The following is a 15,711-nucleotide window of genomic DNA, read 5'->3' as shown; positions in this document are numbered from 1 at the left end:
TTTAAATCATGTATGCATTAATTAGTCAGAATGTACTTCTACTTTGATTAATTTCAATTAGCTCTGAAAAAAATCGCTTTGGTTGAGCTGGAAGGGAAAACACAGTTATCAGCTAGTGCCATCCAGCAATGGAGTCAGTTTTCTGAAGGAGCGTGGTTGCCCTGTCTTTAGAATACAGAAGTGTTCTATCTGAGTACAAAGCGTCTGTGTTTCTCTCCAGGGCTCAGACATCAAAGTGGAGATCTCTTTGCTAAGTCCAAAAAAGTATGATTTTTTAAAAAAATTAAAGATTAAAGGTAAAATATTGAACAGTGCTAGGAGGTGTTTCAAATAAAACCACGCAGAAGTCTTCCCACCTTTGTGCCTCTGGTCCAGCCCCACTCACAGAAGGGTCCCTATTAGAGATTTTCCCTGGTATCACATGTCCTCATGGTGAGCTCCCGCAGCATCTCCTACACTAGACTGACTGCCACTATGCAAACAAGCTCATTCCTCAGAAGGCGTAGAGAAAAGGTAACGAGTCAGTCAGTGGGCTGAGTTCTGGTCCTCAGAAGTCCTTTACTCATTTTTGTGGTCCTGAGAAGATCATTTCTCTTAGATTCCTCATCTCTAAAATGAGACCCGGCTAGATAACTTCCACATTTCTCCTTTAAACTCTGGGGTTTAAAAATATTTCATGACTCTATAGAAAATAACAAATCATTACTGTACTCCCTGGAAAAAAACTCAGCAGAGACTCTTGAGTCCCGTGGGTGGACAGAGTTGTCCTGTCATCTTGGTCAACACACATGGGGGCTAAGTGCTGGAATGCGCTGTCAGAGACATACTCTGCTTGGGAAGAAAGTAGTGCTGAGGTTAGGGGAAGCAATGGCCTCGGATGATCTCTAATACACTTGTAGGTCATCTTGTCTAGAGTGGATCTGAGCAGAGAAGCTCTGTGTGTGGTCGAATCCCTCGGTAGCACCTCTGCCAGCCTTTGATGAAACTCCTCAGTGACTGAGGAATTTATTCTTTCATAGCCCTTGTTTCCATTATTTTTCATAGCACTATGAGATAATCAGACAGTCATCCTTTATGCAGAGCTGGAATCCAGGGCCTTATAATTCTTACCAAAGGTCCTGGTTTTACACTCAGAGCCTATCAAGTCAAATCTCAGTTCTTCAAGTTGGGTATAAATCAATCCAACCTCGCAAGATTGTGCAAAGATTAAGCGCAGTAATGCACATACGGTAGTTTAGCACACTTCCTGACAGATAATAAATAGTAACATTATTAATGTTAACTACTGTACTTGCTTCATTGGTTTGGTTAACATATTAATATCTACCATGGAGCACTTTTCCCTTCAATTTTATTGAGACATAATTGACATACAGCACTGTGTAAGTGTGCTGGTCTAGAGTATGAGAGTGGACCTGTCATGCAACAGCAGCAACAGCCTCGCCTGTGCAAGTGCAGAAGGTCAGGCCTGGATCCAGCTCTGCAAACCTGAACTCTTATGTTTCGACAAGGATTTCGGTGATTGGTATACTTGCTATAGTTGAGAAGCACTGCATTAGATCACATACCCCCACCTGACCTCCCAACTCTGTTCTTTTAATTACTCCATCAGGCCTGTTGGTGTTTGAAAAATCTTAGTTGAGGAAGAAACAATTGACAAGAAGCAACAACTCCAAGTCTCAGTGATAGAAATACAAGTCCAGAATTGGTCTGATGTCAGTTGAAGCTCTTACTATATTAACTGGAAATGTATTGCCAAGGATTTCCAGGTGTTCATAGTACAGTCATAAAATATATGATCCTGAGGCTTTAGAAGATTACTCATGCCTTTCAAGTCATGTTAAAGTATGCACCACATGGTTTAAGACTGGGGGTTGCCTTGTGATTTTAAAAACCTGATTAACAGACTAAATAATCAAAACCACCCACTTTCCAGTCACGCTAGATAGAGGCAACCACAAAACTTCCTTCCACAACACTCTTCAGCTGCAGGAAGAATGAAAGTTTCAATGGTTTTATATTTCTGACATCACTGCAAGGGCAGTGACTGAGAAACCAGCATTTGAAAGGTGCAGAGGAGATGTGCGCTGTGGAAACAGCTGTGCTAGAGCTGCACTCAGCAGTATGGAAATGAACTTTGCCAGCTAATGAGCACGAATAAACGCTTAGCTGCCTTTCCCACCACAAAGCAGCTTTCTATATTTGGTACTTTCAGATGTTCAGTAAAACAGACTGAATTTAATGCCAGATGACAGTGCCAGACTGACTTCAGTTAAACTCAAGCAAAGACCTTTAAGAAGCTTCTTCCCCCAGCCTGTCCTGTTTCTCTCTCCACCTGATAGTCGCAGGGAGCGCTAAGCCTGACACCCTGAGGGCAGGACATCAGCCCAGCTATGCTGGCTAAGTCAGCAGGGCCATGATCCCTGGGGGCATAGGTCCACCTGCGCTGTTCATTTCAGGGCACTCAGTTCAAGGTGTGCAGCCTCTTTCTGGGTCACAGAGGGTGTGAGGCATGGGGAAGCCACACCCTACCTCCTGGAGCCTTTAGCCAAGAGAAACTGGCATCTCTGCTTTTTTCGTCCTGGGTTCCAATTCACTCCCATCCAGTACATGTTATTAAAGTCCCTGACCCCCAGGGCTCTGTATGGGGGCCCTTTTTATAGCCCCTTGCTCCTCACACTCATTGGTTCAGCAGATATTTATTTAGGGCCTCTATGTCACAGGTAGTGAGACTGTAAGAAATAAGCCCCAGTTTCTGTCCTCATGGTATTCACATTCTAGCCAGGGAGACAGACAAGTGCAAGTGCTGAGAAGGGAGACAATTTCTGCCCCGAGGAGGAGGTGGTATGGGGCTAAGTGAGAATGCATTGGGCTGAGAAGCAGGTGGGGCAGGCATTCCAGATATAAGAAAGGGATTGAGCAAAGCCTTGACAGCGTTAAATCCCACAGAATGATTTCCCACCCCATTCAGGAGGACGCAGGATGGGTGACATGGCAGCTCTGCTGAGGATCCCAGCCCTGCTTGTCTCTACCCATAGGGCAGGGCTTCTTAACTCAGATGCCTTTGGATCTTGAATTTAGCCACCACTTCCCCCACTCCAACCCCACTCCCTCCCCAACTGCCGCCCCATGGCATTTACTCCTGATTAATCATTAGAATGTGCATATTTAAATTACAGTAGAAGGATGTAGCAGAATGATTGAAAATATAGTTTTTGTAGTCCAGGGACTACAGCATTGGGGAAGTTACCTAATTCTCTCTTCCTTGGTTTCCATATTCAATAAATTCCAAATTCAATAAATAAGGAAGGTTAAGAGAGGAGATAGATGAAAGTTAAGGGAAGTGGATTTTTAGGGAAGTGAAACTATTTTGTTATTATAATGGTGGATATAATCCTATGAACATTATGTGTTTGATAGAACTCTTAGAACTGTATACCACAAAGAGTGACTCCCTAGTATAAACTATGGGCTTTATTAATAATGGTGTGGTTCATCTACTTATAAAAAATGTGCCACACCAATACAAGATGTTAATAACGGAGAAAACTGTGTTTGGGAAAGTGAGTGAAAGTCGCTCAGTCTTTCACTACTGCTCTTTGCGACCCCATAGACTATACAGTCCATGGAATTCTCCAGGCCAGAATACTGGAATGGGTAGCCTTTCCCATCTCTAGCGGATCTTCCCAACTCAGGGATAGAACCAGGGCTCCCGCATTGCTGGCAGATTCTTTACCAGCTGAGCCACCAGGGAAGCCCAAGAATACTCGAGTGGGTAGTTTATCCCTTCTCCAGGGGACCTTCCCGACCCAGGAATTGAACCGGGGTCTCCTGTACTGTAGGTGGATTCTTTACCAGCTGAGCTCTCAGGGGAACCCATGGACAGCAACACTGCTATAATTTACAGTAATACATGATTGATGCAGTTTGGGTAATTTAGGAATTTCATGGAAAGAGATAGACACTGAGCTAAAATCTTGAAGCTTTTGTATGGGTGGAAAAGAGCATGAGAAGATTCTGGGAGGCTGGAATAATACGAGTAAGCCACAGAAGTGAAAATGACAGATATTATGTTGTATTCATTTTTTCATTGCATGGAGGATAGGACCTGATGGGGTATCATAGAAGTGGGGAGTCTTAGAAAGTGAGGTTTGATGGAGTGGTGGGTGGTAATGTAGAAACAGGGAAAGGGACATGGAAGATATACACTTTGAAGATGAAACCAAAAGGACTCACTTGTAAAAATGACCAAGCCCTTATAGTTTCAAAGTGATTTTGCCACATTGTTCCTTGGCCTGGCATTCCTTCTCACAGAATTGGTGTCAAGATCAGCAGTGAAATATCAAAATGAATCCATCACAGGTATACATGTGCACTAATACAATTATGTAAAGTTTAAAAATAAAATTAAAAAAAAAATAAACAGATGTTGAATTAAAAAAAAAAAAAGATCAGCAGTGATTCTTAACCCCATCATACTAATGTCCCCTTTTGTGACCAATATTTCAATGAACCTTTTACTCTCAAGTGAAATTGATTTTTCACCTAATATATTTGCACACATAATTTTGAAAATGTTAACAAAGTGCTTTATTATAAATAAAGGCAACTTCAGAGAAAGTGGTTAATGTTAAGGTGTACATTACAATATGTAAAAGCCCAGACATGATTACACTAGAAGACGTAATGGAGTAGTCAGATACCCCTGTACATGGGGTGATAGCTACTAATAAAGACCCATAGAGATGCATTAATAACTCATATAACAGAAATGACACGACTGTCACTGATGTCAGTGATTCTGCAAAAAGGTGGTGACTGTTGGTAAAGTCCCAAACAGGAGAAAGTACAATCTTATCTGTAATTTAGTAGTTGCATTCCCAAGAATTCAGAGTGTACTAAAAAGCATGCAAAAATACTTTGGCAAGTATAAACAGATTTCACCTATGAAAATGTCACTGTGCACTTTGGAAACTCTTGCAGATGTTGGGACAACTTGTTTTGTTGTGCAAGACTGGGGCATTTCAGGACATCTAACATCCCAGTTCCCCAGCCTTCAGATGCTAGAGACCCCACCCCCACCCCATCACTCTGACAATTAAAAATGCCCCCAAGGTTTCACAGCCTAAGGGAACAGTACTGCCTCTACTGAGAACCGCTGGCTGGATGCTGGCTCTCAGATTTCAGCCTCATGACTTCAGGATGGTGAAAGATAAGGAAGCTGAAGGGGGAGGATTGGGAGGTTGAGCCAGAAAAGGTGTTGGCTGCAGTGCTGTCTCCCTCTGTCAAGGACAGCCTTCACTTTCTTAATTTCTTTAGATCTGCCTCTTCCAACCTGGTAAGAGTTTCATGTCCTGAGCCCAGGTAGAAGATGAAGTGAGGGGGGAAATATGATATTTTGCAGTAATAAATGTGAACCCTGTCTGGCTTATTTATCTTATTTGTCTTAAGAGTCAACAAACCAAAGCTGATCCCCTGCCCTCCACACATGCTCACTGTTAGATCTATACTGTGTCTCAGTTCAGGAGAAATCTAGTTCTCACATGAATCCGTGAAACATTTTTTGAAATTTAATCCTTGTTATCTTTTAAACAAGCGTGATCTCATTCCATTTTTTTTCTTTTCCAGTTTTGTTAAGTATGAAGTAACATCTAATCCCTCTTGGCATTCACATTTTGCACAAGTGAATGTCTTGAGCAAATGTGCATGATGGTCTAGCACATCTCGGTATTAGCACCCTGCATGCTGCCTAGAAGTCTTAAGCAAATTAAAGGAGCTTGATTTCTTTGGAGTACTTTTCAGAGAATTTTGAGCCTTAGATTTTCCTTTAACAATGACACCTTCTTTCTCAAGTTTCTTTCAAGTGTGATTGTGCTGTATTTGACTTGTAAAGAGTCATTTGGCCCAGAGGTATTGTTGTTGCTGTTTTGTTGCTCAGTCGTGTCTGACTCTTTGCAACCCCATGGAGTGCAGCATGCCAGGCTTCCCTGTCCTTCACTTTCTCCCGGAGCTTGGTCAAACTCATCTCCATTGAGTCAGTGATGCCATTCAACCATCGCATCCTCTGTCATCTCTTTCTCATCCTGCCTTCAATCTTTCGCAGCATCATGGCCTTTTCTAACAAGTCAGCTCTTCACATCAGGTGGCCAAGGTATTTGAACTTCAGCTCCTTCAGCATCAGTCCTTCCGATGAATATTCAGGATTGATTTCCTTTAGGATTGACTGGTTTGATCTCCTTGCAGTCCAAGGGACTCTCAAGAGTCTTCTCCAACACCACAGATCAAAAGCATCAATTTTCTTCAGTGCTCAGCCTTCTTTATGGTCCAACTCTCACATCCATACATGACTACTGGAAAAATCATAGATTTGACTATACAGACCTTTGTTGGTACTTCAGATGCAAGCCAGTGAATGATATTCCAACAACATTAATCTGTTTGCAGCCTTATTCCAGGACCAGGTTTATCCATTTGTCAATCAGATGCATAGTATTCACTGGACAGCAGATTAGGCATATGAGAAATCAAAAGTGAACTAGACACTTCACTGGAGAAGGCAATGGCACCCCACTCCAGTACTCTTGCCTGGAAAATCCCATGGACGGAGGAGCCTGGTGGGCCGCAGTCCATGGAGTTGCTAAGAGTTGGACACAACTGAGCAACTTCACTTTCACTTTTCACTTTCATGCATTGGAGAAGGAAATGGCAGCCCACTCCAGTGTTCTTGCCTGGAGAATCCCAGGGACGGGAGAGCCTCATGGGCTGCCGTCTATGGGGTCGCACAGAGTCGGACATGACTGAAGCGACTTAGCAGCTTAGCAGACACTTCACACCCTCAAAGAATCTGTTATCCATCTAGGGATGATAAAACCTCGCATATACTAAGTCAGTGAAAGGTAAGTGAAATACTGGTGGAGTTTCTAGGGATGAAATAGTACTTTCTTCTGAAGAAGGCTTCCTAGAAGAGGTGAAATTTTTAACTTGATGATTTTAAAGATTCATTAAAATCTTGACAGGCAAGACACTTTTTGAGGACTGGTTTTTTGAGCTGAAATAAATGTGAGCGGAATATTTTTGTGTGTGTGGCTTCTCATTACTTAATATTATGCATTCTCCATTGATTGTCTGAATGTAAGTAAGTGACTTTTTAAAAACTTAAGTGACTTTAAATAATTAGTAATAATTGCTATAAAGAATCTCATTTGAAATTGCTACCTTTCTGGAAAAGTCCTCTAATTTAAGAGTTGAGTCTAAGTTTTGCTTTTTCCGTTTGAAGAATTCAAATTTTACAACTCCAGATGCTGGAATACTAATGCTATGTTTCAAAATTCTGGAGTGTAGCTCTAGCCTTATTCATAGTAAAATGCAATCAGACATAAGACAGATCTTTGGGGACGGTTATACAAAGGGAGTTCAGCCACTAAAATAGGAAAGTGTTCTGGCCACTGGGTGTTTTTCATGTATTGAACTTGAGGACAACACAGAAACTGAGCCCGAGCATCCAGGACTGCCTGTGGTTCCACACCCTCCCCGTCTTTCTCCTAGGACTTGGGTCTACTTGCTTCTGCTTCCAGGTTATTAAGGTCCATCTCTCATCCCCTCTGGCCTCTGTCTGTACCACTTTCCTGTGGGCTGGAGATTTGACTAAGAGCAAGTTATTCAACATGAAATTTGGCCAGATGACACGTTTGTCTCTTGAAGAGATATCTGTGCCCCAGTTTTTATTGCAGCTTTACAATAACCATGGCATGGAAACAATCTAAGTGCTCACTGGATGAGTGAATGGATAAAGAAAATGTGAGATGTATATGTATCCCATTGAAATGTAAGCTTCCATATATTCCATATATGTACATACATACACATACAATTCCCTGGTGGCTCAGATGGTAAAGCCTCTGCCTGCAATGCAGGAGACCCAGGTTCAGTCCCTGGGTCGGGAAGATCCCCTGGAGAAGGAAATGGCAACCCATTCCAGTACTCATGTCTGGAAAATTCCATGGATGGAGAAGCCTGGTGGGCTACAGTCCATGGGGTTGCAAAGAGTCGGACACGACTGAGCGACTTCACTTCACTTCACACATACAATGGGATGTTATTCAGCCATTAAAAAAACCTGCCTTTTATGACAACATGAATGGATCTTGAGGGCATTATGCTAAGGGAAATAAATCAGAGAAAGACAAATACTGCATATTTTCACTTATATTCAGAATCTAAAGATGCGGAGCTCATAGAAGGAGAGAGCAGAATGGTGGCTGCCAGGGTGGGGTGGAGGGTGGAGGGAGTGGGGAGATATTGGTTAATGGTACAAATTCCCAGCCATAAGATGAATATGCTCTGAGGAGCCAATGTATAGCTTGGTGACTGTAATTAACAGTACTATATACTTGAAAGTCATTAAGAGAGTAGATCTTAAATGTTATCACCACACACACACACACAAACAGTAATTATGTGAGGGAATAGAAGTGTATCAAATCATCTCATTGTACGTCTTAAAGCTTCATATGTTACAGGTCAGTAATAGCTCAGTAAACCTGAGGAGGGGAAAGGCATGTTTGTCAAAATTAAAATATCCTGGGTTGGAAATGTTTTCTCTCTGATCTGGATGGTAGGTATAGATTTATAAATTCTTCAACTTGCAATCTTAAGATCTGTGCATATCATGTATGTTATATCTCAACAAAATATAATAACAATAAAAAATTTAAAAACCACTGAAGTGTTGCCAATTTTGGTCTACCTTGGGATAATTTTGCAATGAATATGTGCATTTTCAAGTATTTAAAAATAACTTTTTAGAACTTTTAGTGTTTTTCTTTTTTTAATTAATTTATTTTTTAATAAAAATTTATTTATTTTAATTGGAGGCTAATTACTTTACAATATTGTATTGGTTTTGCCATACATCAATGTGAATCTGCCATGGAGTGTTTTTCTTTAGTATTCCTTTTAAAATTATTTTTTAGCCAATTAGTTGAAATAACCTAAATAGCCGACAGTGGAAGATTTATTATATAACTATTTGTCCCCCCAAATTGCAAACAGCTTAGAAGAGCAATAATTGTACCCTCCTCCACACTGCCCTCACCCCAAGTTTTTTAAACAAAAGAAAGGAGGAGAAAACAAAATTTCTGGGAAAAGAGAGTGAAAATATGTGTTGCAGAACCACCTTTTTGATGCTTCAAGATTTCCAACAATTTTAATACCTAGAATTTGGGGATAGTGTGCCTAAATCATTATTTCAAACAACTTGTCATGTTTGCCAACTCAACGCAGTCTCACGCTTTTGGGCCAATTTTCTCAGCCACCCCATCCCTCCTGCCCAGTTTTCATCTTGATGTCTGTAGCTTTGGATTCAAAGTTAGACTGAAGTCTAGTAGTGAGTGAAAGTAACTGATGATGCAAAGGGAACAAAAATAGAATTTATAGCAAAATCCTTACCTCTAGCTGTGGTGGTCAAAGTTCAAGCACCAGAAGAGGAAGAGACATTCCCTTCTGAGAGAGAGCTCCTGAAAAACAGACAAATTTGATGCCACTAAATTGTAGCATTAAATCTATAAAGTCTAAGAACTGTACATAAATTAAGCCTGGATTTCTTTTCCCCAGCACACCCAGCCAATCTCATTATCTTGGATGGATTTACAAATGGGATCAAGTGCTTCTTAATGTTACTATTGGATATATATGTATATATTGAACCTGATAATCATTTAAAGATAATCATTGAGCCTGAACTCTTTCATTGGAACAGGACAGCTGGGAAGTGGTGGAAGGATTGAGGGGAGAGATGAATTACACCCAAGAGCCACCAATACAGAAAGGATTTTTGCTGAAAAAGAGAAAATGGCCCTTGAAAGGCTGGCATAAGGTAAGAACTGGCTTGGGACTCACCTTTGTACCCACATTCCCTACTCAGGCCCTCTTCTTAGGCACTTATATTTAATTTGAGGCTGAGCAAGGAGACCAAGAGAAGGACATTTAAATAGAATGTTTTAATGAATTCTACTTTGTTCCCCACAGAGATTCTTCTATCTGGACAGAGGAATCTTGAAATATGCCAAGAACCAAACTGACGTAAGTGGTCTGGTTAATCCAGCATGCTATTGAAGAATTCTCCAGGCTAGTCATGTTGTATGAAAGGAGAGAAGGTTAGCACTCCCCTTGATGAGGATGGAAGAGGCTCTTGAGCCTGACAACATGCATATGGTTGAGGCATTGCCACCTACTTCCTGGCATCTAACCACTGGTGTCGCAAAGAGTCGGATACAACTGGGCAACTGAACAACAATAATATAGTGGCTCAATCGGTAAAGAATCTGCCCACGGTGCCGTAGACCCAGGTTCGATCCCTGGGTCAGGAAGATCCCTGGAGGAGGAAGTGGCAGCTCATTCCAGCATTCTTGCCTGGAGAATCCTCATGGACAGAGAAGCCTGGCGGGCTACAGTCTATGGGGCTGCAGAGAGTCAGACCCGACTGAGCAGCTGAGCACGCACACAGTGGTTGTAGGCTGGTGGATGAGACTGTACATTTGGGATTGCATTTCCCACTGGAAACCATGAGGGTGGTGGTGTTTCTCTCTCAGGGAACAGAGGTGCCTGTTCCCTTCTGTCTCCTCTCTAGGTTCTGCGTGGGCTCAGTTCACCCACCAAGTGGAGGTGTGAGGGCCCCTCTCAATACTCCACTGGGTACCCAGCTGTGGGTTCTGGTCTTAGGGTTGTACTATGGGGTTCTCTGAGTGGGGAGAGACCTCTTCCCAGCGAGGTAACAAGAACAAAACATAGGACGTGTCCTCCTACTATTCTGGGCACTGAGGGGTTTAGTGGGGAAAGTCCTTGGTGAAGGTGACAGGAGATGCCCCTGTGTGTGGACACCAGGCAAACGGCCCACCAGGGCTCAGGATAACTGCTGGTCCTACCTGCACGAGAGTCCCTCTCTCACCCAGCACTTCTCTCCTCCTGCCTTCCTCTCCCTGCCTCGCTCATGGGGCTCACCCTGTAGGGGTACCTGCAGAAACGTGCCAAAGTGCCTGACCCACAGTGGCCTGTCTTAGCTTCCTTACTCCTCTTTTTGTTTGTATGTTTTATTCAGCTTTTAAAATTTTTTGTTTAATTAATTTTTATTGGAGTATAGTTGATTTATAATGCTGTGTTTCTGCTGTACAGTGCAGTGAATCAGTTATACATGCACCCATACTGTTTTAGATTCTATTTCCACATAGGTCATTACAGAGTATTGAGTTCCCTGTGATGTACACTAGGTTCTTTCTAGTTATTTATATATAGTGTATATGTCAGTCCCAACCTCCCAATTTCCCATCCCCCCACACTTCCCCCTTGCAACCATATTACTCCATGAAAAAGAAAGGAATAATGTCATTTGCAGCCAATGAGTGGACCTAGAGATTGTCATACTGAGTGAAGTAAGTCAGATACGTAAAGACAAATATCATGATCGTATGATATTGCTTATATGTGGAATCTAAAAAATGAGTACAAATGAAACTAATACAAAATAGAAATAGAGTCACAAAGGTAGAAAACAAAGTTACTCCTCTTTTAAAATCACTTCCAAATGAATTTAGACCCCAGAAATCCTGCAGGAAGTGGTGCCATTAACAGGTGAATTCACTGCTGTGGGAGTCAATCCACAGGGCTAACTTCCGACTTTCCTTACCTTCTGCTTGTTACTTGACCCTCTGCGATTCAGTCTCCCCTTTAGGTTAAATAGGATGACGCATGCACAGCACTCAGCACTGGTTCACACTAAGTGCTGGAGAAATGTGGCTGTTGTGTTAACTATTAGTGTGTGTGGAAGGGGAGGGAGAGGGAAAGGAGTGTCAAGGATGTTCCGGTGGTTTTAACACTGTGGTTCTCATGGGGGGCCCTTTGTGCCTCTGCAGATAGAGAGAGAGAAGCTGCATGGCTGCATCGACGTCGGGCTCTCGGTGATGTCTGTGAAGAAATCATCCAAGTGCATAGACCTGGATACCGAGGAGCACATTTACCATCTGAAGGTGAGACTGCTGCCCAGGTGCTGTCCCCCTGTGCACAGATCCTTCATGTTGCAAAGGAATTGTCAGTTACAGTACCACTGGTGATGCGTTTTGAATTTCAGAACATCCAGCCAACGTGTAGAAGATCTTCATTAGGAAAGTATTTCTAAGGATCCTGTTGCTATCTGGATGGGACAGTTCTTCATTGTGTAGGGAGTCTCTCACACTGGGACTCAATAAAATAAATTCAACATCCTTGTCTCTTCTCCCTCATATCCTTCCTCCATTGTGACTGTGACATTAGTAACCTAAAAAAAACTTCATGTTTTCAAATACAAACTCTCTCTACTCCCAGGCAGTACCATCTTTAGTGAAGAACCATTTGCCGTAGAATAAAATGTGTTTCCTGAAATATAATATGATCTTTAGTCTGTGAAGCTCTGGCTTACAACGTCAACTAACTTTATAGGGATTAAAATTCTCATACCACAGTGATGTTAAAAATTTTTCTCCTAAAGGACGGGTCTCTAAATAGTGTCTCTGCAATGGAGTGCTTCACTCCATTCTTCTGCCCCTTCTGCTGCAGGTTGTGTAGATAATTAAAAGCATGAAGCAAGAGCTTTGGAGATCCAGATCTGGTTCAGATCTTGAACACCTGACTACTTACTTGCTTTCAGCGTTTGACAAATTATTGAATCTCTGAAAGTCTTAGTTTTCTCACCACTTCCTGCCCCCACAATGGGAACTACTTTGCTCATCTTGTGGAGCTGAATGTGGAAAACTTGGTGTAATGCCTGACCCACTGTAAGCTCAATAGGTTCATTTATTATATATAATTATATATTAGGTGTTACCTTAGGTGTTACCCGAGGGTTAGAAATTAATTGAGAAAACGTAAGAGTCCTTTCTTACTTGGACGAATTACTTGGAATATTGGGAATGGGGGCTGAGAATTGGGAAAATAAAAGCATGAGATTATGATCTTCACATCTTAGTGTATTATTGTCCTCCCCATGACATGTCTGTGGTACTTGGGCAGATACATGTTTAGCACATACATGTAGTTGATGGACTGCCCAGGACAGTCAAATCTGTACTGTTTTTTAAGCCTAAGCCCCTGTACTTATGGGTGTAATAACTGTTTAGAGCAGGGTTTCTCACCTTCAGCACATCTGGAGGGTGGGCTGGAAACTCCTTTGCCATGGGGGCCTGTCTTGTGCATTGTAAGATGCCCTGGCCTACACCCACTAGATGTCAGTAACAACCCTCGTCTAGTTATCACAGCCCCCAAATGTCTGCAGATGTCATCAGACATCCCCTGGGGTGGTCACAATACCCCTGACTAAGAGTAACCAATGTGAATCAAAGGAGGGAGAGACCTATAATCTTTCTTAAAGAAAGATTTTTAAAAAATCTTTGAAGGTTTACCACTTCACCTCCTCTCAAGTAATTTCTCTGTGTTCTTCCAGTAACTCTTATTTCTCTCTGTTGACGTGGTCAGGAAATAATACAGTTTTGTTTATCCACTATTCTAGTTAACAGAGTAAAAGCAATGATTAATCCCTAATTTTTAAAGAACTAGAATGCCTCGAAATACATCAAATACTAATATCGTGATAAACGCTGGTTAATATTTCTCTGTGTTGATTCACTTTCAGTTCTGTGTGTGTTTCCTGTCCATTCTGACCATTAGTTATGACTGTGAGAGCAGGTGTGTGGACTTCTCTGAGGTCCTGGTTGATGGTCTCAGAGTCGGACAGTTTCTAATGTGAGCCGTCCAGTCCCAGTCTCTTCCTGTATCATAGAAGGGGGTCTGGGCAGCAGAGAGTTAAGTAGCTGTACACCCACCGTCCTGTGACTACCTAAGGGGCTAATGCAGAACCCTGGTCAGTTATTTAAGAAAGTGCTTTTGTTCTTCTGCCTCGTTTAACCCAGTTAAAAAATGGGTCAAGAGGAATGCTCTGGGCACTGATTTTTAATGGCCTCTGATAGTAGACTAGAACAAAGAATGACACAAGATTCCTATAAAATGCCCAGCAGCAAGGTCTGGGAAATGAAGTACATTTCAAGAACATAATTTAAAGGAGGCAAATAGATGTGAGTCTGTGTTGCTTCTACTTGTAAATGGCACATCCAGTAGAACCTGGTGGGGTTTCAAGTCTTGTGTGTATTTCTAACCAACACAACAAACATAGATGTCAACCAAGCACTTCCTAAATGAAGAATGTTGCTGACATTTATTTCCACATCCTTGCTCTCAGTCACAGCTTTAGTAAAGATTTTAACTGAATTGACCTGGATTTTTCTTCTTGGAAGTTAACCTACTGAGTATTCTTTTGGAGTCATTTATATTGCCTTTTCATGAGTCTCTGTTTTCTCATATATAGATGTCTATCACTTTTTATTTTGAAAGTATTAATGTACCATCATACACACATAGAAATATTAACTATTCAGAGATATTTATGGTGCATAGGTGCTTCATATATTCTTTTTAGTATTCTATGCACATTTGATGTATTTTATAATAAAAGTTACTACATACAAACATTATTCTTCATAGAAATTACACATTGATAGTCAATCACAGAGAGAATGGCTAAAAGTTTGTGTTTGTGTGTTTGAAAAATCCTGGAAATCACTGATAATACTTTATCAGACTTTTGTTTTCTAAGAGTGGGAGAAATGTTCTTGTAAATAACCTTCACATTCATTAACATGTATTCCTCAGTAACATTTCGTTGTCAGAGAAGATGAACAAGGTTAAATATTTCAAGAAGAATTTATTCATTCTCTCCAGTTCAGAGAAGATTGATCTGAGAAGTCTGAATTAGAAAAGAGGTTTTTTATTAATAAAAAGTGGTGTAATGTTTTCAGTGGGGATATGAAAAATGGGGACAGGAGAACTTGGAACTGCTTTAAGAGACGGATAAATATCCTTTTTTCTAATTCTTTTTTCTTCTTGTAAGAGATGGATAAATATAAATTTCAACTTGCTTGTTGTTTACTATGTCTTAATAATAGCATAACAGTTGGCTCTTTCATAGGATGCTTACATGTAGAGTTTATGAAGACCACTCTTACTTTCCATCTCCTACTCCATAGACTTGCTCCATATACTACATGAGTGTACATGAAGTAAACAGACTGGTACTTCCACAGTTCTACGTGTGTCAGGATGAAGAGGGGCCAGGAATGACCTCAACGGGATGACTAACTGTTTCTTAGATGAGTGACACTCTTGTGTCCTTTCGACCCAACACAATCTAGGTGAAGTCAGAGGACGTCTTTGATGAGTGGGTATCCAAACTCCGCCACCACAGAATGTACCGTCAGAATGAAATCGCCATGTTTCCACACGAAGTTAATCATTTTTTCCCAGGATCTACAGTTCCAGACTCCGGTCCTGGGGTCATGGACACCATTTCAAGTAGGAAGGTAATGATTTGCCAATCATGAATCTAAAGGAAGTAGGTGGCTTTGTTGGGGGGAGTCTGCTCCTGGGGGCAGTGTCTGAGGAAGGAGAGGTTAACAGGGAGGAGCAGAATGAGTTTGATCTAGGATTTTATTTGTCTGTATGTCCCCTCAGTCAGAGCCAGGGCCAGAGGAGCATCTATTAATGCTGAGATAACTGAAGAAGAGCATGTACAGAGGAATTTAACATCCCGACTCTCCCTTGATCACTTTGACTTTAGTTTGCTTTCTGGCTGTA

At 41.5% G+C, this 15,711-nt stretch overlaps 1 protein-coding gene and 1 non-coding gene across 9 annotated transcripts in view; both read left to right on the top strand.

Annotated features, from left to right (window-relative positions):
* OSBPL3 (oxysterol binding protein like 3) overlaps nt 1-15,711 on the top strand; it is a 199,669-nt gene that overhangs the window by 108,983 nt on the left and 74,975 nt on the right. For all 8 annotated transcript variants that reach the window (XM_086396295.1, XM_086396291.1, XM_086396293.1 and 5 more), the window contains 4 exons: nt 9,758-9,874; nt 10,027-10,080; nt 11,907-12,020; nt 15,270-15,437. In XM_086396295.1, the coding sequence (XP_086252421.1) occupies nt 9,758-9,874; nt 10,027-10,080; nt 11,907-12,020; nt 15,270-15,437 (453 nt within the window). The remainder of the gene's footprint in view (nt 1-9,757; nt 9,875-10,026; nt 10,081-11,906; nt 12,021-15,269; nt 15,438-15,711) is intronic.
* LOC147374079 (U6atac minor spliceosomal RNA) lies at nt 10,133-10,258 on the top strand. Its single transcript, XR_015163323.1, has one exon. It is a non-coding gene; the product is annotated as a U6atac minor spliceosomal RNA (small nuclear RNA).

Source organism: Bos grunniens, chromosome 4 (assembly GCF_055505025.1).
Source record: "Bos grunniens cultivar Pamir isolate PY7600 chromosome 4, Bosgru_T2T1.0, whole genome shotgun sequence".
In the NCBI taxonomy this organism is placed as follows: Eukaryota; Metazoa; Chordata; class Mammalia; order Artiodactyla; family Bovidae; genus Bos; species Bos grunniens.
This window is presented reverse-complemented; position numbering and strand designations above follow the sequence as displayed.